Below are 23227 nucleotides of genomic sequence, written 5' to 3' on the forward strand. Positions count from 1 at the left end.
GAAGGAGAAGGAGGGAACGAGGAGAAGGAGGAGAAGGAGGGAAGGAGTGAAGGAGAAGGAGGGAAGGAGAAGGAGGGAAGGAGAAGGAGGGAAGGAGAAGGAGGGAAGGAGGGACGGGGAAGGAGGGAAGGGGAAGGAGGGAAGGAGGGAAGGAGGAGAAGGAGAGAAGAAGGAGAAGGAGGGAAGGAGGGGAGAAGGAGGGAAGGAGGGAAGGAGGGAAGGAGGGAAAGAGGGAAGGAGAAGGAGGGAAGGAGGAGAAGGAGGGAAGGAGAAGGAGGGAAGGAGGGAAGGAGAAGGAGGGAAGGAGGGAAGGAGAAGGAGGGAAGGAGGGAAGGAGAAGGAGGGAAGAAGGGAAGGAGAAGGAGAGAAGGAGTAGGAGGGAAGGAGAAGGAGGAAAGGGGGAGAAGGAGTGAAGGAGGGAAGGAGGGAAGGAGGGAAAGAGGGAAGGAGAAGGAGGGAAGGAGGAGAAGGAGGGAAGGAGAAGGAGGGAAGGAGGGAAGGAGAAGGAGGGAAGAAGGGAAGGAGAAGGAGAGAAGGAGTAGGAGAGAAGGAGAAGGAGGAAAGGGGGAGAAGGAGTGAAGGAGAAGGAGGGAAGGAGGGAAGGAGGAGAAGGAGGGAAGAAGGAGAAGCAGGAGAAGGAGGGAAGAAGGAGAAGGAGGGAAGGAGGGAAGGAGGAGAAGGAGGGGAGGAGAAGGAGGAGGGAAGGAGGAGAATAAGGGAAGGAGGGGAAGGAGGGAAGGAGGAGAAGCAGGAGAAGGAGGGAAGGAGGGAAGGAGGAGAAGGAGAAGGAGGGAAGGAGTGAAGGAGAAGGAGGAGAAGGAGGAGGAGGGAAGGAGTGAAGGAGAAGGAGGGAAGGAGGAGAAGGAGGGAAGGAGGGAAGGAGAAGGGGAGAAGGAGGGAAGGAGGGAAGGAGGAGGAGGGAAGGAGAAGGAGGGAAGGAGAAGGAGGGAAGGAGGGAAGGAGGAGAAGGAGGGAAGGAGAAGGAGGGAAGGAGGGAAGGAGAAGGAGGGAAGAAGTAGGAGGGAAGGAGAAGGAGGAAAGGAGGAGAAGGGGGAGAAGGAGGGAAGGGAAGGAGGGAAGGAGAAGGAGGGAAGGAGGAGAAGGAGGGAAGGGGAGGAGGAGAAGGAGGGAAGGAGGAGAAGAAGGGAAGGAGGCAAGAAGGGAAGGAGGCAAGGAGGGAAGGGGGAAGGAGGGAAGCAGGAGAAGGAGGGGAAGGAGGGAAGGAGGAGGAGGGAAGGAGGAGGAGGGAAGGAGGAGGAGGGAAGGAGGAGAAGGAGAGAAGGAGGATAAGGAGGAGGAGAAGGAGGGAAGGAGGAGAAGAAGGGAAGGAGGCAAGGAGGGAAGGGGGAAGGAGGGAAGGAGGAGAAGGAGGGAAGGAGAAGGAGGGAAGGAGGAGGAGAAGGAGGGAAGGAGGAGGAGAATGAGGGAAGGAGTGAAGGAGGGAAGGAGGAGAAGGAGGGGAAGGAGGGAAGGAAAAGGAGGGAAGGAAGGAGGAGAAGGAGGAGTAGGAGGAGAAGGGGGAAGGAGGGGAAGGAGGAGAAGGAGGGAAGGAGGGAAGGAGGGGAGGAGAAGGAGGGAAAGAGGGAAGGAAGGAAGGAGGAGAAGGAGGGAAGGAGGGATGGAGGAGAAGGTGGGAAGTAGGAGAAGGAGGGAAGGAGGGGAAGGAGGGAAAAAGGAGGGAAGGAGGGGAAGGAGGGAAGGAGGAGAAGGAGGGAAGGAGAAGCAGGGAAGGAGGAGAAGGAGGGAAGGAGGAGAAGGAGAGAAGGAGGAGAAGGAGGGAAGGAGAAGGAGGAAAGGAGGGAAGGAGGGTAGGAGGAGAAGTACTACTACCACTACTAATGGAAGGTGGTAATTTGCAGGATGCTTCAGAAATGAATGCGAGGACCATTGCTTATATTATATGGGGACAGAAATGAAATTGTCTGTGTTTGCTGATGATGCTGGGAGGGGGGGTGGGGGCTGCCAATAACAAGCAACAAGTAGACCAAACACAGGGATTGAGATAGACTTGATCGAGATGGGACAGATGTCATTTAATCTGGAGAAATGTAAGTTTGGGGAAATCAGGAAACAACACAAAAGAGGGTTCTGATGAATAGCTTGTGGCAACCATCGAGTCCGACAGGTAATAGTGAGCTTGTGTTTGGCCCCATCTGCTGCATTTAATTAACTCTGATCATCACACTACAGTGGGAACACTGGACTTCGGAAAGGGCACTGCAATTAGGCACCATAGACTAAGGAAGCTGCAAATGTTTACACTGGAGAAAAGGTGGCTCGGGGACACTGTAGTGGGAGGTTTATTCATTTATTCTTCATCGTCAGGATGTGGTCGTCACTGGCAAGGCCGGCATTTATTGCCTGTCCCTAATTGCCCTTGAGAAGGTGGTGGGGAGCCGCCTTCTTGAACCACTGCAGTCCATGTGGTGAAGGTGCTCCCACAGTGCTGTTAGGGAGGGAGTTCCAGGATTGTGACCCAGCGACGATGGAGTGTACAGTGGCTGAGTTAGTGGAAGAGTAATCCAGAGAATGATTTCCTATCCCAACATTAGGTAGTTTGAGAATTTGAACCCTGAGGCCAGCCGAGGTTGGACCTTGGGCCTCATTAGAATTTTCTGCCCGAGCTGCCCGCGCCTGTAACACCACCACAGGCAGCTCAGGTATTGCTGCTCACACATGTTGGGCCGCTTGCCCCGCCAGCTGTGCCCAGAGGCAAGTCCCGGAGAGTGGTTGGAGCGTGACACCGTGGAGGAGCTGATCGCAACGAGTTGCTCCGCCTGGCCCCACGAGAAGGCTTGCCTCCAGCTGTCAGCCCAGCTTTCCTTCAACACAAGTTAGGCCCCTGATTAACATATGCCACGCGGGTTAAACTAATATTGCAGGCGGATGGGAACCTACGCAGGGAGACAGATGGAAGTAGAATGGGGTCAGAAGCAAAAGATAGAAAGAAAAAAAGTAAAAGTGGAGGGCAGAGAAACCCAAGGCAAAAAGCAAAAAGGGCCACATTAAAGCAAAACTCTAAAGGGGCAAAGTGTGTTTAAAAAGACAAGCGTAAAGGTTCTTTGCCTCAATGCGAGGAGTATTCAGAATAAGGTAGACGAATTAACTGCGCAGACAGCAGTTAATGGATATGAGGTAATTGGCATCACGGAGACATGGCTCCAGGGTGACCAAGGCTGGGAACTCAACATCTAGGATATTCAACAATTAGGAAGGATAGACAGAAAGGAAAAGGAGGTGGGGTGCCGTTGCTGGTTAAAGAGGAAATTAATGCAATAGTAAGGAAGGACATTAGCTTGGAAGATGTGGGATCTGTATGGGAGGAGCTACGGAATACAAAAGGGCAGAAAACGCAAATGGGAGTTGTGTACAGACCACCAAACAGTAGCAGTGAGGTTGGGGATAGCATCAAACAAGAAATTAGGGACGTGTGCAATAAACGTACAGCAGTTATCATGGGCGACTTTAATCTGCATATTGATTGGGCTAACCAAACTGGTAGCAATGTGGTGGAGGAGGATTTCCTGGAGTGTATTAGGGATGGTTTTCTCGACCAATATGTCAAGGAACCACCTAGAGGGCTGGCCATCCTCGACTGGGTGTTGTGTAATGAGAAAGGACTAATTAACAATCTTGTTGTGCGAGGCCCCTTGGGGAAGAGTGACCATAATATGGTTGAATTCTTTATTAAGATGGAGAGTGATGCAGTTAATTCAGAGACTAGGGTTCTGAAAAGGAAAGGTAACTTCGATGGTATGAGACGTGAATTGGCTAGAATAGACTGGCGAGGGATATTTAAAGGGTTGATGGTGGATAGGCAATGGCAAACATTTAAAGATCACATGGATGAACTTCAACAATTGTACATCCCTGTCTGGAGTAAAAATAAAACGGGGAAGGTGGCTCAACTGTGGCTAACGAGGTAATTAAGGATAGTGTTAAATCCAAGGAAGAGGCATATAAATTGGTCAGAAAAAGCAGCAAACCTGAGGACTGGGAGAATTTTGCAATACAGCAGAGGAGGATAAAGGATTTAATTAGGAGGGGGAAAATAGAGTATGAGAGCAAGCTTGCTGGAAACATAAAAACTGACTGCAAAAGCTTCTGCAGATATGTGAAGAGAAAAAGATTAGTGAAAACAAACATAGGTCCCTTGCAGTCAGATTCAGGTGAATTTATAATGGGGAACAAAGAAATGGCGGGCCAGTTAAACAAATACTTTGGTTCTGTCTTCATGAAGGAAGACACAAATAAACTTCCGGAAATACAAGGGGACCGAGGGTCTAGTGAGAAGGAGGAACTGAAGGAAATCCTTATTCGGCGGGAAATTGTGTTAGGGAAATTGATGGGATTGAAGGCCGATATATCCCTAGGGCCTGATAGTCTGCATCCCAGAGTACTTAAGGAAGTAGCCCTAGAAATAGTGGATGCATTGGTGATCATTTTCCAATAGTCTATCGACGCTGGATTGGTTCCTATGGACTGGAGGGTAGCTAATGTAACACCACTTTTTAAGAAAGGAGGAAGAGAGAAAACGGATAATTATAGACTGGTTAGCCTGACATCAGTAGTGGGAAAAATGTTGGAATCAATTATTAAAGATGAAATAGCAGCACATTTGGAAAACAGTGATGGTCCAAGTCAGCATGGATTTATGAAAGGGAAATCATGCTTGACAAATCTTCTGGAATTTTTTGAGAATGTAACTGGTAGAGTGGACAAGGGAGAACCAGTGGATGTGGTGTATTTGGACTTTCAAAAGGCTTTTGACAAGCTCTCACACAAGAGATTGGTGTGCAAAATTAAAGCACATGGTATTACGGGTAATATACTGATGTGGATAGAGAACTGGTTGGCAGACAGGAAGCAGAGTCGGGATAAACGGGTCCTTTTCAGAATGGCAGGCAGTGACTAGTGTGGTACCGCAGGGCTCAGTGCTGAGACCCCAGCTATTTACAATATACGTTAATGATATGGATGAGGGAATTGAGTGTAATATCTCCAAGTTTGCAGATGACACTAAGTTGGGTGGCGGTGTGAGCTGTGAGGAGGACGCTAAAAGACTGCAGGGTGACTTGGACAGGTTAGGTGAGGGGTACTGAGGTGAATGATCAGCCATGATCTTATTGAATGGTGGTGCAGGCTCGAATGGCCGAATGGCCTACTCCTGCACCTATTTTCTATGTTTCTAAGCCCAATAATTGAGCTCAGCGATGGGCTGAATGCCCGGAGTGGTCGCAGGCTCTCCCAGTACTGGATTGGTCAGCATTGGGCCCATTGTATGTCTGAAGATCAGTTTCTATGCGATTCTGTGGAAAATTACACCTGAAGCTCTATCGAGAAATTCTTTATGAGAGAGGAAATCTTCAGAAGCAATGTGTTTACTCACCATTGAAACTTTGTCTTTTGTAGTCTCGAGTAAATCCTGTTTATTCAGCTGTTCACTTTGCACCTTCAGGGCTTCAGGGGGAAGCTTGGGAAGGTCTGTACCAGGCATGGCTCCTTCCTGTTTCGCTCTCGCTATTTCAGCCTGCTCTTTATTGACGATTGGCCCCATATCTTTTGGCGCAGTGGTTTTTTCTGATTGCTTATCTTCCCTTTGCACAGGCGCAGACAGAACCTCCATCTTCTCACCTGATGGAGGTTTTTCTTCGATTACTTTTTTAGTGATGTTTAATTCCGGATCCAAAGGTTTGTCCGGTTTGACTGCAGGCGAGGTTTCTGTAGGTTTGGCAGGAACTTCAGAAACTATTTCTTTCTTCTGTGCCTCTGTGGAAGCAGTTGTCAGGGGTCTGAGCTTTTGTTGTTGAGTTTCCTTTGGCTGAGCAATGGTTGGTTCGGCTGACGGTTTAGAAGGTGCACTGGCAGTAGGTGGGCCTTTCTGAGATTGCTGTGGTTTAGGCCCAGGCTGCCCAGAAACAGTCTGCTTTGGTGGTGGTTTTGATGCGGTTGGAAGCGAAAGTGGCATTTTTCCAGGGTCTCCCAGTTGTCCACTTAGTGCCCGTTGAGTTTGACAAGTCAAGCACAGCCATTCCTGGACCTAGAATACACAAACACGGTTTCAGTAAATAACTCCATAGTCTTTTTATCTACTCACTTTTGGTCAATGTTTGCCTTGTTTTATTGCTTTATTTTGCGAAGAACACAAAAAGATGAAAATACAGCGACATGGTTATCATTTCCATCCTGCTTTCATCATATTATAGTGCACTAATCAAAAATGGGCAAATACATTTCTGCTTGATGGATTCATGAAGTAAATTTTCCTTCCATACTATTGGATGGAAACTTTTCCACAGAGCAATAAAATATTCCAATCAAATGTTCCACTTTCAATCACCAAAAAAATGCTGCTTGTCTTTTTAGCATTTCTTAAATACAGTTTTCCAAATAAATATAAATAGAAACATAGAAAACATAGAAACATAGAAAATAGGTGCAGGAGTAGGTCATTCGGCCCATCGAGCCTGCACCGCCATTCAATAAGATCATGGCTGATCATTCCCTCAGTACCCCTTTCCTGCTTTCTCTCCATACCCCTTGATCCCTTTAGCCATAAGCGCCATATCCAACTCCCTCTTGAATATATCTAATGAACTGGCATCAACAACTCTCTGCGGCAGGGAATTCCACAGGTTAACAACTCTCTGAGTGAAGAAGTTTCTCCACATCTCAGTCTTAAATGGCTTACCCCTTATCCTTAGACTGTGACTCCTGGTTCTGGACTCCCCCAACATTGGGAACATTCTTCCTGCATCTAACCTGTCCAATCCCGTCAGAATTTTATATGTTTCCATGAGATCCCCTCACATTCTTCTAAACTCCAGTGAATACAGGCCCAGTCAATCCAGTCTTTCCTCATATGTCAGTCCTGCCATCCCGGGAATCAGTCTGGTGAACCTTTGCTGCACTCCCTCAATAGCAAGAATGTCCTTCCTCAGATTAGACAACCAAAACTGAACACAGTATTCCAGGTGAGGCCTCACTAAGGCCCTGTACAGCTGCAGCAAGGCCTCCCTGCTCCCAAACTCAAATCCCCTTGCTATGAAGGCCAACATACCATTTGCCTTCTTGACCACCTCCTGCACCTGCATTCCAACCTTCAAAGACTGATGACACCCAGGTCTCGTTGCAGCTCCCCTTTTCCTAATCTGCCGCCATTCAGATAATATTCTGCCTTTGTGTTTTCGCCACCAAAGTGGATAACCTCACATTTGTCCACATTCTTCTGCATCTGCCATGCATTTGCCCACTCACCTAACCTGTCCAAGTCACCCTGCAGCCTCTTAGCATCCTCCTCACAGCTCACACCGCTACCCAGCTTAGGGTCATCTGCAAACTTGGAGATATTACATTCAGTTCCTTCATCTAAATCATTAATGTATATTGTAAATAGCTGGGATCCCAGCACTGAGCCCTGCGGCACCCCACTAGTCACTGCCTGCCATTCTGAAAAGGACCCGTTTATCCCGACTCTCTGCTTCCTGTCTGCCAACCAGTTCTCTATCTACGTCAATACATTACCCCAATATCATGTGCTTTAATTTTGCGCACCAATCTCTTGTGCGGGACCTTGTCAAAAGCCTTTTGAAAGTCCAAATACACCACATCCACTGGTTCTCCCTTGTCCACTCTACTAGTTACATCCTCAAAAAATTCTGGAAGTTTTGTCAAGCATGATTTCCCTTTCATAAATCCATGCTGACTTGGACCGATCCTGTCACTGCTTTCCAAATGCGCTGCTATTTCAAATTTAATAATTAATTCCAACATTTTCCCCACTACTGATGTCAGGCTAACCGGTCTATAATTCCCTGTTTTCTCTCTCTCTCCTTTTTTAAAAAGTGGTGTTACATTAGCTACCCCATAGGAACTGATCCAGAGTCGATAGACTGTTGGAAAATGATCACCAATGCATCCACTATTTCTAGGGCCACTTCCTTTAGTACTCTTGGATGCAGGCTATCAGTCCCTGGGTATTTATCGGCCTTCAATCCCATCAATTTCCCTAATACAATTTCCTCACTAATAAGGATTTCCTTCAGTTCCTCCTTCTCGCTAGACCCTTGGTCCCCTAGTATTTCTGGAACGTTATTTGTGTCTTCCTTCCTGAAGACAGAACCAAAGTATTTGTTCAATTGGTCTGCCATTTCTTTGTTCCCCATTATAAATTCACCTGATTCTGACTGCAAGGGACCTATGTTTGTCTTCATTAATCTCTTTCTCTTCACATATCTGCAGAAGCTTTTGCAGTCAGTTTTTATGTTCCCAGCAAGCTTCCTCTCATACTCTATTTTTCCCCTCCTAATTAAACCCTTTGTCGTCCTCTGCTGAATTCTAAATTTCTCCAAGTCCTCAGGTTTGCTGCTTTTTCTGGCCAATTTATATGCTTCTTCCTTGGATTTATCACTATCCCTAATTTCACTTGTTAGCCACGGTTGAGCCACCTTTCCCGTTTTATTTTTACTCCAGACAGGGATGTACAATTGTTGAAGTTCATCCATGCGCTCTTTAAATGTTTGCCATTGCCTATCCACCGCTAACTCTTTAAGTATCATTTTCCAGTCTATTCTAGCCAATTCACGTCTCATACCGTCAAAGTTACCTTTCCTTAAGTTCAGGACCCTAGTCTCTGAATTAACTGTGTCACTCTCCACCTTAATAAAGAATTCTACCATATTATGGTCACTCTTCCCCAAGGGGCCTTGCACAACAAGATTGCTAATTAGACCTTTCTCGTTACACATCACTTAATCTAGGATGGCCAGCCCTCTAGTTGGTTCCTTGACATATTGGTCAAGAAAACCATCCCTAATACACTCCAGGAAATCCTCCTCCACCGTACAGCTACCAGTTTGGTTAGCCCAATCTATATGTAGATTAAAGTTGCCCATGATAACTGCTTTACCTTTATTGCATGCATCCCTAATTTCTTGTTTGATGTTGTCCCCAACTTCACGACTACTGTTTGCTGGTCTGTACACAACTCCCACTAGCGTTTTCTGCCCTTTGGTATTCCGTAGCTCCACCCATACCGATTCCACATCATCCAAGCTGATGTCCTTCCTTACTATTGCATTAATCTCCTCTTTAACCAGCAACGCTACCCCACTTCTTTTCCTTTCAGTCTATCCTTCCTGAATGTTGAATACCCCTGGATGGTGAGTTCCCAGCCTTGGTCACCCTGGCGCCATGACTCCGTAATCCTAATTATATCATGTTCGTTAATAGCTGCCTGTGCAGTTAATTCGTCCACCTTATTACGAATACTCATCGCATTGAGGCACAATAATTTTATTGTTCTATGACATTACTTAACAAAAAAAAACCTTTGAAAACACCCATGGTAGTGGTGATCGACATTCTAGAACAATGGGACATTTGTATAACATGATGTGTCAGTTAATGCTGTTGAATTTACACTCAGTGAGAATGTTACATTCCCAGAACAAATAACTGCAAACTTCCAAGAATATAAGTCAGAATTTGACTGTTGGTCATATTACTGTATCAATGATTACTAAGTTTGTATGACATTGTACATTAATGATTTAGATGAAAGAATTGAGTGTAATATCTCCAAGTTTGCAGATGACACTAAGCTGGGTGGCGGTGTGAGCTGTGAGGAGGATGCTAAGAGGCTGCAGGTTGCCTTGGACAGGTGAGGTAAGTGGGCTAATGCATGGCAGATGCAGTGTAATGTAGATAAATGAGAGGTTATCCACTTTGGTGGTAAAAACAGGAAGGCAGAATATTATCTGAGTGGCGACAGATTAGGAAAAGGGGAGGTGCAACGAGACCTGGGTGTCATGGTACATCAGTCATTGAAAGTTGGCATGCAGGTACAGCAGGCAGTGAAGAAGGCAAATGGTATGTTGGCCTTCATAGCTAGGGGATTTGAGTATAGGAGCAGGGAGGTATTACTGCAGTTGTACGTGGCCTTGGTGAGGCCTCACCTTGAATATTGTGTTCAGTTTTGGTCTCCTAATCTGAGGAAGGACATTCTTGCTATTGAGGGAGTGCAGCGAAGGTTCACCAGACTGATTCCTGGGATGGCAGGACTGGCATCTGAAGAAAGACTGGATCAACTAGGCTTATATTCACTGGAATTTAGAAGAATGAGAGGGGATCTCATGGAAACATATAAAATTCTGACGGGACTGGACAGGTCAGATGCAGGAAGAATGCTCCCGATATTGGGGAAGTCCAGGACCAGTCTAGAAGCATAGAAACATAGAAAATAGGTGCAGGAGTAGGCCATCGGCCCTTCGAGCCTGCACCACCATTTAATAAGATCATGGCTGATCATTCACCTCAATATCACGTTCCTGCTTTCTCTCCATACCCCTTGATCGCTTTTGCCGTAAGAGCCATATCTAACTCCTTCTTGAACATATCCAATGGACTGGCATCAACAACTGTTTGCGGTAGGGAATTCCACAGGTTAACAACTCTCGGAATGAAGAAGTTTCTCCTCATCTCAGTCCTAAATGGCTTACCCCTTATCCTTAAACTGTGTCCACTGGTTCTGGACTTCCCCAACATCGGGAACATTCTTTCTGCATCTAACCTGTCCAGTCCCGTCAGCATTTTATATGTTTCTATGAGATCCAATCTATCCTTCTAAACTCCAGTGAATACAGGCCCAGTCGATCCAGTCTCTCCTCATATGTCAGTCCTGTCATCCCGGGAATCAGTCTGGTGAATCTTCGCTGCACTCCCTCAATAGCAAGAATGTCCTTCCTCAGATTCGGAGACCAAACTGAACACAATATTCCAGGTGAGGCCTCACCAAGGCTCTGTACAACTGCAGTAAGGCCTCCCTGCTCCTATACTCAAATCCCATAGCTATGAAGGCCAATATACCATTTGCCTTCTTCATCGCCTGCTGTACCTGCATGCCAACTTTCAATGACTGATGTACCTTGACACCCAGGTCTCCTTGCAACTCCCCTTTTCCTAATCTGCCACCATTCAGATAATATTCTGCCTTCATATTTTTGCCACCTAAGGATAAGGAGTAAGCCATTTAGGACCGGGATGAGGAGAAAGTCCTTCACTCAGAGAATTGTGAACCTATGGAATTCTCTACCATGGAAAGTTGTTGAGGCCAGTTCGCTAGATATAATCAAAAGGGATTTAGATGTGCCCCTTACGGCTAACGGGTTCAAGGGATATGGAGAGAAAGCAGGAATGGAGTACTGAAGTTGTATGATTAGCCCTGATCATATTGAATGGTGGTGAAGGCTCGAAGGGCCGAATGGCCTACTCCTGCATCTATTTTCTATGTTTCCACTGCTTATTTTAAATGAGGTATTAACACAGTTAAAATAAACGTTAACATAGGAACCAGAGAAATGTGATATTAACACGTTTCAAGATGGTGTTATTTTAGCATCGCTGGTTACACACTAATTTTAATTTGTTTGTTGACGAAGATTGAAAGCAGTAATTTCTAGACGATATCGAATTATACTGTAAAATATCACACATAATAGCCAACTAGGGGAAATATCACACAATAATATCGGGACTCCAAGTTGTGAGTTTCCATCAATAATGGCTTTAATCACTATTCAAGGTATGGGGCAGTGAGGGACTGGGACTCAATGCTATGTGTCGGGTTAAATAATTCCGAGTTGCAGTGATACAGCACTAGAGATTATACAAAGAGCCTTTTCCTCAGTTATTGCACCATCAGGAGTCTCTGACCTTTAAACCTGTTCACAATCTTTCACATTGAACAATACTGAATCAAAGATGCTAGCAGACAGATTGAGATTGCATCTAGGTGTTTGTATTCAGTGTCTGCAGGCGTCAAAACTGCATTCTTTACAGAATGTTCCAGTTTTTAAACCAACATGATTTTTCTGTAAACAGTGAATTTGATTTGTCAGATACCATCTTTGAAATTCAGCAAACTGTCTACTTTGTGAGATGACACTTTAAAAAGAAGTTTCTATCACACGGGAGAGGAAACACAATAATTTGATGTTAGCTTTGTCTCATAATATAACAGACAGCCTGGTGCAAATTATTGAGTCTGTGAAGTTCCTGTATTACAGAAACATTCTGCTGTACTGCTGTTAATCACAACCATTTCAAACACTTATTGAGCAAATGAGTGAGCAGCCCAATCGAACAATTTAATTTAATTCTGATGCATGCCATTTTTATTATAAATTGTGCGTGTTCGTAATTTTACAAAATACATATATAAACTTTAATGGTTCTGGCTCACTACAAAGCAATAATCTGGCAAACTGCACTGTGAAGCAGTTAAATATCTATTTAAAATAATTTCTGCAGAGATCATAAATATCTGAGATGGCCTTTTGTAAATAAGAAAATAAGAAATAGGAGCAGGAGTCAGCCATTCGGCCCCTCGAGCCTGCTTCAACCTCAACTCAACTTTCTCGCCCGATCCCCATATCCCTTGGTTGTCTTAATATCCAAAAATCTATCGATCTTAGCCTTGAATATACTCAATGACTGAGCCTCCACAGCCCTCTGGGGTAGAGAATTCCAACGATTCACCACCCTCTGAGTGAAGAAATTCCTCCTCAGTCCTAAATGGCCGACCCCTTATCCTGAGACTGTGATAAGTTGCCAAGTGGAAGCCAAGTGCCTTCTGAAAGAGGTACCATTAGACATGGAGCATTGTCAATGGCCTCAAGTGCAAGCTAAGATGTTTATTGCTTGAGGCCTGTGAGTAAGTTAGCCACACATTTTCATAGGCTTGGTGCACTAAACCCTAAGTAAACTCAGGAAATTAGAAAGAACATAAATATTGCAAATTCATAAACGTTCTCCATAACAAATTGAGATTGTGTATCTCTGTTGGGAGATCCGTAGTTAATTTGCACGATTGAGTGCTTGATGGGATATTATGAGAGTTGAGATTATGTGCTATTTAGATCATGTACATTTGGTCAGTCTAGTTAGTTATATATTTATTTAAACTTGTTGTAAGAGCACTGTTAATTATCTGGGTTGCAGCTGCACAAACGATTTGGTATTCACAGGTTATATTTGCCTTCACCAGGTGCAATATTTGGAGAGATATTCAGTATTGTTCCATGTCAAATGGCTACTGACAGTTATTGTATCTTTGAAATACATTATTGTCAATTGCCTGTAAATTCTAACTTCAACACAATCATCAGTTCAAATACTGGCCATTTACTGAAACACTTCAATTCCTTCTGAAATCCGAGGCCTGTCTAAAGGAGGAATTCAATTATGCAGGAGTGGCGTGGTGCACAGCGTGACGGAAGATCCTGTAAATACCAGCACCACAAGAGGGGCCAGTGAATAAGGGGCTGAAAATCCTCCTGTCAACAATCCGATTATCGGCTTTGTGCTCACGTTGACTTTTCTGGTCAAACGATGCAGGAGATACTTCAGCCCCAAGTTATTTACAAAAGGCCATCTCAGATATTTATGATATCTGCAGCAGATATTTGGAAGATATTTAACCCATTATAAAAAACTGCACATCAGATTTCTGAGTTCTATTTTATCTTTAGCAATAGTCAACCCATTCGACTCGCTGCAGAAAGTTAAGTCTGCCAACATTTATAAAAGGTTTTCCTGTTAGTGTGCTCAAGTCAATTTAAGTTGGAATGATCTGGACCAATGGGAATAGCTCGACTCACTGGAGTGATTCAAAATGAGCATTTGTTTCTTTGTTAAATTGTTGCACTGCTAGAAAATAGAGGCGTTTAATAATCTGTGGTATTGCATTCTGCAAAAATCTTATCTTCAGTCTCTCTCATGTCAAATACCAAAAATTCAAGCATGTTATAATCCTTAAATGCTAAACACATGGCCAGTTTCATTATTGAAAAAAGAGGCCAAAGTTCTTTTAGCTTGTTGATGGGTTTAATTGTTACAATATGGAACGTGGAGCCCATGTCCCATAATTCACTTCTTTTTCATTCATAGTTCATTCATCTACACGGCATGAGCCAACTATGAAAATATATGCGCACACCCATGCTTTGTTAAAGGAACCACTTCTGTCAGGAATAGTTTATTGTATATACTTGTCTGACTGAGCAGACACCAGTTCTCAGATTTAAGTCAGAATTACCTGCATGTCCTAAGTGTGCCAGTCATTGGTTTAAGGGGGTTGGTGGGGGAGCACTAGGGCAGGGGCTCCCTGAGTCAGGAGTTCCTGGTCCTGGGCCCATAGTGGGAAACTGGTGTAAAGTTAATGAGTAGATTGGGTAGAGTTAATGGGTGGAATGGCAGTGCACAATGCAGTAAGTTTGTACAGGGCAACGGTTAGGCCACAGTTACAGTCCCATTAGAAAGGACAGTCATGCTTTGGCAATATAAAGTGTAGATTCACCTGGATGATAACCAGGGTAAGAAATTAAAATTGTGAGGAAAATCTGGGACTATTTCCACTACAGAAGATTAAGAGAAGATCTAATAGAGGTTTTTAAAATTGATGAGTTTTGTAGGATGAAGAGAGGAAGAGTATTTGCTCAGGTCAGAAGTGGGGATGTTCGCTGATGATTGCACAATGTTCAGTGCCATTCGTAACTGCTCAGAAAATGGAGCTGTCCATGGCCACATGCAGCAAGACCTGGACAACATTCAGGCTTGGGTTAATAAGTGGCAAGTAACATTCACGCCAAACAAGTGCCAGGCAATGACTATCTCCAACAAGCGAGAGTCTAACTACCACCCCTTGACATTACCATCGCCGAATCCCCCACCATCAACATCCTGGGGGTAACCATTGACCAGAAACTTAATTGGAACAGCCACATAAATACTATGGCAACAAGAGCAGGTCAGAGGCTGGACATTCTACGGCGAGTATCTCACCTCCTGACTCACCAAAACCTTTCCACCATCTACAAGACACACATCAGGAGTGTGATGGAATACTCTCCACTTGCCTGGATGAGTGCAGCTCCAACAACACTCAAGAAGCTCGACACCATCCAGGACAAAGCAGCCCATTTGATCGGCACCCCATCCACCATCTTCAATATTCACTCCCTCCACCACCGGCGCACCGTGGCTGCAGTGTGTACCATCTACAAGATGCACTGCAGCAACTCGCCAAGGCTTCTTCGGCAGCACCTCCCAAACCCACGACCTCTACCCCCTAGAAGGACAAGGGCAGCAGGCGCATGGGAACACCACCACCTCCACGTTCCCCTCCGAGTCACACACCATCCTGACTTGGAAATATATCGGCCGTTCCTTCATCATCGCTGGGTCACAATCCTGGAACTCCTTCCCTAACAGCACTGTGGGAGCACCTTCACCACACGGACTGCAGCGGTTCAAGAAGGCGGCTCACCACCACCTTCTCAAAGGGCAATTAGAGATGGGCAATAAATGCCAGACTTGCCAGCGATGCCCACATTCCAGGAACAAATTTTTTAAATGGTTGGAGAGTCAGTGACAAGGGATCATCAATTTAAAATGGTCACGGAGGAGAGATTTTAGGGGAAATTTCTACAAGAAGATTTATTAGAGCATGGAATAATTTGTTACAGGGAGTAGTTCAGACAGAGACCATGGTAAATTGTAAGGGAAGAACAGGTGAATACCTAAAGCAGAAAAAGATATGGGGCTGGAGAAGGAGGAGCAGTGGGAAAGCTTTAGGATTGCCCGAGCCAGGAGCCAGCACATACCCGCTGGGCCAAGTAGCCCTCTGCACTGTAAACCTCCATCGACCACCAAGAAATTCAGAGTAATTTTGAGTGACAGTTTGCTGCTGAGTGAATGTAGTTTTTTTCAAAGTACTAATTTGATTACTCAGCTTCCTTCTGCTTACTTATTCCTCTTTGGTCGTTACTGAATCAAACTTATTTTGTTTCCTGTTTAATCTGTGGGGTATTTGATTATCAGTTTTACAGATCAGTTCCATTTCAGTCAAGTGTCGACCCCTGAGTATGCAATGCCCTGAACTTTGACACCTGAAGGTTTGACATATTAGCATGGAATCAAAACCACTGGCAAAAGATCCAGACAGGAAATGAGAAATATTTTCCCTCAGAGAGTTGTGGGATCTGGAACGCTCGACCTGAAAAGGTGCTGGGAGCTGATTTTAACAAAGAGTGGGACAGGTACCCGAGGATGAGGAACTCATGGGGTTATGGGCAAAAAGCGGGGAAGTGGGAGGAAGCAGCACCACTCTTTCTACACGCCGGCACAGGCACGATGGGCTGAACGGCCTCCTTAGAATCATCGAACATTGCAGCACACGAGGAGGCCATTCGGCCCATCGAGTTTGCGCCCGTTCTATGGAACAGCAATCCCGTCAGTCCCCCTCCCCCACTCTCCCCATATCCCGGCAATTTATTCTCCTTCAAGTATTTATCCAATTCCATGTTGAAGGCTGCTACTGAATCTGTATCCACCGCCCTATCAGGCCGTGCGTTCCAGATCCTAACCACTCATTATGGAAAAAGGTTTTCCTCATGTCACCTCTGGTTCTTCTGCCAATCACGTTAATTCTGTGTCCTCTGGTTCTCCACCCTTCCACCAATGGGAACAGTTTCTCTCGATCTACTCTGTCCAGACCCCTCATGATATTGAACACCTCAATCAAATCTCCTCTCAACCTTGCTCCAAGGGGAACAACCCCAGCTTCTCCAGTCTATCCACGTAACTGAAGTCCCTCATCCCTGGAACTATTCTTGTAAATCTTTTCTGTATCCTCTCCAAAGCCTCACATTCTTCCGAAAGTACGGTGCCCTGAATTGGACACAAAACTCTAGCTGGGGCCGAACTAGTGTTTTGTACAGGTTTAGCATAACCTCCCGACTTTTGCACTCTATGCCTCTATTTATAAAGCCCAGGATCCCATTTACTCTTTTAATCTGTCCTGCCACCTTCAAAGGTTTGTGCACAACCTTCTGTGCTGTAGGTTTCTATGATTCTATAAGAAATTAGAGCAGGAGTTGGCCACACAACCCCTCGAGCCTGCACAGCCATTCTATACGGGGCAGCCATGGCGCCAAGGACAGTGCTCGCCTCTGAGTCACAAGGTTGTGAGATTTGAGCCAAAAATCTAGGCTGACACCAGCGCAGTACTGAGGGAGTGCTGCACTGTCAGAGATGCTGTTTTTCAGATAAGAACATAGGAATTAGGAGCAGGGGTAGGCCATTTGGCCCCTTATGGCTGATCTGATCATGGACTCAGCTCCATTTCCCTGCCCACTCCCCATAACCCTTTACTCCCTTATCGTTCAAAAATCTGTCTATCTCCACCTTAAATATATTCAATGGCTCAGCCTCCACAGTTCTCTGGAGCAGAGAATTCCGCAGATTTACAACCCTCTGAGAGAAGAAATTCCTCCTCATCTCAGTTCTAAATAGGCACCGCCTTATTCTGAAACTATGCCATATAGATTCTAGATTCCCCTACATCCTCTCTGCATTTACCTTGTTGAGTCCCCTCATTATCAATAAGATCACCTCTCATTCTTCTAAACTTCAATGTGTATAGGCCCAACTTCCTCAACCTTTCTTCATAAGTCAACCCCCCCATCTCCGGAATCAACCTAGTGAACCTTCTCTGAACAGCCTCCATTGCAAGTATATCCCTCTTTAAATAAGGAAACCCAAATTGTAAGCAGTACTCCAGGTGTGGCCTCACCAATACCTGTACAGTTGTAGCAGGACTTCTCTGCTTTTATACTCTATCCCCCTTGCAATAAAGGCCAACATTCCATTTGCCTTCCTGATCACTTGCTGTACCTGCATACTAACGTTTTGTGTTTCATGCACAAGGACCCCCAGGTCTCTCTGTACTGCAGCATTTTGTAATTTCTATCCATTTAAATAATAATTTGTTTTTTTATTTTTCCTGCATGTGAATAACCTCACACTTTCATACATTATACTCGATCTGCCAAATTTTTGCCCACTCACTTAGCCTGTCTATATCCCTTTGCAGATTTTTTGTGTCCTCCTCACAATTTACTTTCCCATCCATCTTTGTATCATCAGCAAACTTGGCTACATTACACTCGGTCCCTTCATCCAAGTCATTAATATAGATTGTAAATAGTTGAGGCCCCAGCACCGATCCCTGCGGCACCCCACTAGTTATTGATTGCCAACCCGAGAATGAACCATTTATCCCGACTCTCTGTTTTCTGTTAGTTAGTTAATTCTCTTTCCATGCTAATACAGTACCTGTTCTTTTTGATATATATTCATGAACTAGTGTTGGGTATACACGGCATCATTTTATAGTTTGTAGATCATAGGAGACCAGGAAATATAATACTTGCTGTGCGCAAATTGGCTGATGTGTTTCCTACATTACAACAGTGACTACACTCCAAAATACTTCACTGGCTGTGAGGTTGTGAAAGGCAATATATATATACACAAGTATACATACAAGTCTTTCTTTCTTCTACCTAAACTCCACATTCCTGCCCTATCCCCATATCTCTCAATTCTCTTAGTGCCTAAAACTAGACACACTACGTTGAGTTAAATAGCCGGATATAAAAAATACTTTAGTGCAGTGTTCAGGTGATCTGTGGATAATATCTGACGTGGCAAGGCTGGGGAATGGTGAAAAATGGGAAATGAATGTAAAATCAAATCAATTTTATTCACAACCTCACACATCAAAAACAGATTGGTTTAATTCAATTTTGAAGTTACTTGTTTTAAATGTAGTAACAGTTCCCAAAGTCTAAGGATAAGAGGTAAGCCATTTAGGACCGAGATGAGGAGAAACTTCTTCACCCAGAGAGTCGTGAACCTGTGGAATTCTCTACCACAGAAAGTTGTTGAGGCCAATTCACTAAATATATTCATAAAGGAGTTAGATGTAGTCCTTACTACTAAGGGGATCAAGGGGTATGGCGAGAAAGCAGGAATGGGGTACTGAAGTTGCATGAACTCATTGAATGGCGGTGCAGGCTCGAAGGGCCGAATGGCCTACTCCTGCACCTATTTTCTATGTTTCTATGACCAATTCTTTCAGCAAGTCCCTTTAATGATTTTTGACAGATCTGATCTGTATAACGCCATTTAACGAGAAGGCACACTGTGTAGCTACAATTGAAAGGCTTCTTTTCCTGATTTACACGAGCTTTTACAATTTAGCAAAGTGTTTTATGGTTGATACTTTAACACATGTTGCGAAACTCAGAGCAAAAGCTGTGATTTCGCATTGTTACTGAATCACTGGATTCATGAGTTTCTTTTGTTGCCGAGATGAACAATGGCAGAAAAGGGAACACGCTTTTGGTCAGTCCTGCTAATATCTCCATCTTGGGCTGGGCGTTGGTTATTTTGGATTGGGTCTCTATGAAGTGCCGAGGGATGTTTATCTCCATTACAGGCACTTTATAAATGTAAGTTGCTGTTGGGAAAGCTGAGCCAGGCAGCGTTGGCAAGTTATTATTTGACGGTAAGGTTTCACCGCAGATGTTCTGCTGCCCAGACACATGTGGGTGGACTAGGCGGCAGTCAGAAGCTGTAACCTTGGCCAAGTCTCGATCCCAAACTGAACAGGTTGCACCTTTACACTTGAGCAGTCAGCTGATTCAGAACTCGCTAATCGGTATTCTTCTGTAGAAAGGAATGTTATGGAGCTCACGATAATCCACCTTTGATGCAACCATGTGTCAGGTTTATCCTAGCCGGTCACTATACCCAAAGAATGCATTTCGACTCCAGCCTCAGGTGAGCAGATGTTTCCCATGCCATGTATCCTTTGGGGCATTTTCAGCGAAACTGCCATTTTAGTCCAAAATATTGGGTAATTTTATGATTAATATATTCATTATGTTATGTTCTCTTCTCCCTTACTCGCCAATGACATGACCACTGGTGCATTACCAACACGAGGAATATGTTTGAGGTCTGAAGTGACTCCCTCCTATATTTGCCGGGAAGCACGGAACAAAAAAAATAATCAAAGGGAGGAACTTATTACATTTAATGCAAGTTAAATAAAGTGGTAGTGGGTAAAATAATGGGACTTAAGGTCGACAAATCTCCAGGGCCTGATGGTTTTCACCTCGGGGAATTAAAATAAATAGATGAGCAAATTGCAAGTATATTAGTCATAATTTTCCAAAGCTCGCTAGATTTGGCAATTTATGCCTTTGGATTGGAAAATTGCAAATGGTACTCCATTACTTAAGAAACAAGGGAGGGAGAAAGCAGAAGACTACAGACCAGTCAGTTTAACATCAGTTGTGGGGAAGTTACTGAAATATCTCGGCAGGGACAGTGAGTGAGCACTTGGACAAGAGCTAATCGAAGAGAGTGAGCATGGATTTGTGAAGGGTGGCTCACATACGATTAATCTAGTTGAATTTTTTGATGTGGTCACCGACATGGTGAATGGGGGAGCATCTATGGACATTGTCTGTATAGACTTCCAGAAGGCACTTTATAAGTTTCCACAAAAGTGATTTGCAGTCAAAGCAAAAGCGCACGGAATTGGCGGTAACGTTGTGTCATGGGTCAGTAAACGTTTGGGAGATAGGATAAAGGGAATGTGCTCTGATTGGTGAGATGGGCCATGTGACGTTCCCCAGGGATCAGTACTGGAGCTTCAGCTTTTGACCATGTATATCAATGACTTGGTGAAGGTATGTACGATGAAGGAAGGTTGTAGAACGAAGTTTGCAGATGACAGCAAATTCAGAGGCACAGTAAGCTGTGTGAATGGGAGCAGGAAGTTACAAAGGAACATAAACAGACTGAGTGAGTGGGAAAAACTGATACACTTCAATGTGAGGAAGTGTGAGGTCATCCACTTCGGACCCAAGAAAGGAGAATCAAAATATTTGCTAAACAGCAGGAGACGAGGAACTGTGGAGGAGCGAAAGGAGCTGCGGGTCCATGTACAGAAATCACTAAAAGCTACACAAAGGCTAATGAAATGGTGACCTTTATCTCAAGGGGGCTGGAATATAAAATGAAGGAAGTTATGCTACATAAAATAAAAACAGAAAATGCTGGAAATACTCAGTGGGTCAGGCAGCATCTGTGGAGAGAGAAACAGAGTTAACGTTTCAAGTTGGTGACCCTTCATCAGAACTGGAAAAAGTTTAGAGATGTAACAGGTTTAAAGCAAGTGCAGGGGCTGGGAAAGGGGGGAGGGGAGGAAAGAGCAAAAGGGAAGGTCTGTGATTGGGTGGAAGGCAGGAGGGATTAGAGACACAAGGAATGATGATGTGAGACAGAAGGAGATGGTAATGGGCCAAGTTAAGACACAGATGATGAGTCGAGAGAGGGTGAAAATGGGAATGGCAGAATCATCACCAGCTGTCATGGGAAAGGGAGAGAAACAGGAAACAAAATATGGGCAGGGCTTATGGTCTGAAATTGTTGAACTCGATGTTGGGTCCAGAAGGCTGTAAAATGCCTAAACGAACGATGAGCTGCTGTTCCTCGAGCGATGTACAGCTGACGGTATGCTTGGCCAGTCATCACTTGGCATACTGCGTTCAGGTTTGGGGATTGGCCTGCAGGAAGGGTTTATTGGCGAGCAACAGATTCACCAGAATTATACTGAGGTTTAACGGGTTACATTGTGAGGACACATTGCATCAAACAGGCTTCGAGCTCCTTCAGTTCACAAGGGTGAGGGATGATCTTGAGGCGATTAAAATGATAAAGGGATTCACGACAGAGAAACCAGTTCCTCAGGTAGGGGAATCCAGAAGAAGGGCGCACAAACTTTAAAGTAGAGCTAGGCCACTTAGGAGTGAAGTCAGGGAGCAGTTATTCACACAACGGGTACTGGAGATCTGCAATTCTGTCGCCCCAAAAGGCTATGTATACTGGAATGATCAAGTCTGTGATGGATAGAATTTTGTTGGGTTTGGGTATCGGGGACATGGATCAAAGGCGGGCAGCTACAGGCCAGCCATGATCTGACTGAACGGAGGAACATGTTAGAGGGGCTGAATGGCCTATATTGTACAACATCAAGGCCTGACTATTAGTGTTAACGTTTTCAGTGAATTAAATTTCTGTAACATACCCTACTTCATCAGGCTTTTTCATTAAACTGAGATAATAAAATGGTAAAAACAGGTGACAAGAGAAAAGCTAAAATGTATTGTTTTAATGTGAGATTGTTACGCCACTGCAGAAAGAGGGCGCGCTTCTTCAAAAAGCAGCAGCACAGATCTGTATTGGGGAGGGGAGAGGGGAGAGGGAAGAGGGGAGAGGGGAGGGCTGGGGTGTGGAGAGGGGAGGGCGGGGGTGGGGAGAGGGGAGGGGGGGTGGGGAGAGGGGAGAGGCGGGGGTGGGGAGAGGGGAGGGCGGGGTTGGGGAGAGGGGAGAGGGGAGGGCGGGGGTGGGGAGAGGGGAGAGACAGGGGTGGGGAGAGGGGAGAGGTGATGGCGGGACAGGGGAGGGCGGGGGTGGGGAGGGGGGAGAGGGGATGGCGGGGGTGGGGAGAGGGGGGGGCGGGGGTGGGGAGAGGGGATGGCGGGGGGGGGGAGAGGGGATGGCGGGGGTGGGTAGAGGGGATGGCGGGGGTGGGGAGAGGGGGGGGCGGGGGTGGGGAGGGGGGGGGGGAGAGGGGATGGCGGGGGTGGGAAGAGGGGGGGACGGGGTGGGGAGAGGGGATGGCGGGGGTGGGGAGAGGGGAGAGGGGGGGGCGGGGGTGGTGAGGGGGGGGCGGGGAGGGAGAGGGGATGGCGGGGGTGGGGAGAGGGGGGGAACGGGGTGGGGAGAGGGGATGGTGGGGTGGGGGTGGGGAGAGGGGGGGCGGGGGTGGTGAGAGGGGGGGGGAGAGGGGATGGCGGGGGTGGGGAGAGGGGGGGACGGGGTGGGGAGAGGGGATGGCGGGGGTGGGGCGGGGGTGGGGAGAGGGGGGGGCGGGGGTGGAGAGGACAAGTAAGAACACCGTTCAGTTTCACAGCGCATTTTGAAAAGGATTGCTGGGCAACACTGTGTGCTGCAGGATAATCTCTGGTGATAAACACCATCATTTGTTTATCAAAATCGTGGTACAATACAGTAAATAATTTTAATTATAAAAATGATTTGTAAAGTTTGTTTTGTCAATTTGTGTAAATAACCCACACCAACAATACTTATTTCCTGTGGCTGTGACCACCCACGGCTCAGTCTCCCGACACGCTCCAGTGATCATCCACTACATGCCAGATGAAGTATGATGTGGATAAATGTGAGGTTATCCACTTTGGTGGCAAAAACAGGAAGGCAGAATATTATCTGAATGGTGACAGATTAG

The 23227-nt window shown here is 45.5% G+C and overlaps 1 protein-coding gene across 1 annotated transcript in view; it reads right to left on the minus strand.

Moving 5' to 3' along the window:
• Positions 1-23227, minus strand: part of pcloa (piccolo presynaptic cytomatrix protein a) — a 677428-nt gene that overhangs the window by 374099 nt on the left and 280102 nt on the right. The window contains exons 3-4 of the mRNA XM_070898375.1: positions 5390-6040; positions 2595-2822 (exon numbers count right to left, since the gene is read on the minus strand). Coding sequence (XP_070754476.1) covers positions 2595-2822; positions 5390-6040 — 879 coding nt within the window. The remainder of the gene's footprint in view (positions 1-2594; positions 2823-5389; positions 6041-23227) is intronic.

The sequence above is a fragment of the Pristiophorus japonicus genome, chromosome 13 (genome assembly GCF_044704955.1).
Source record: "Pristiophorus japonicus isolate sPriJap1 chromosome 13, sPriJap1.hap1, whole genome shotgun sequence".
NCBI classification, from domain to species: Eukaryota; Metazoa; Chordata; class Chondrichthyes; family Pristiophoridae; genus Pristiophorus; species Pristiophorus japonicus.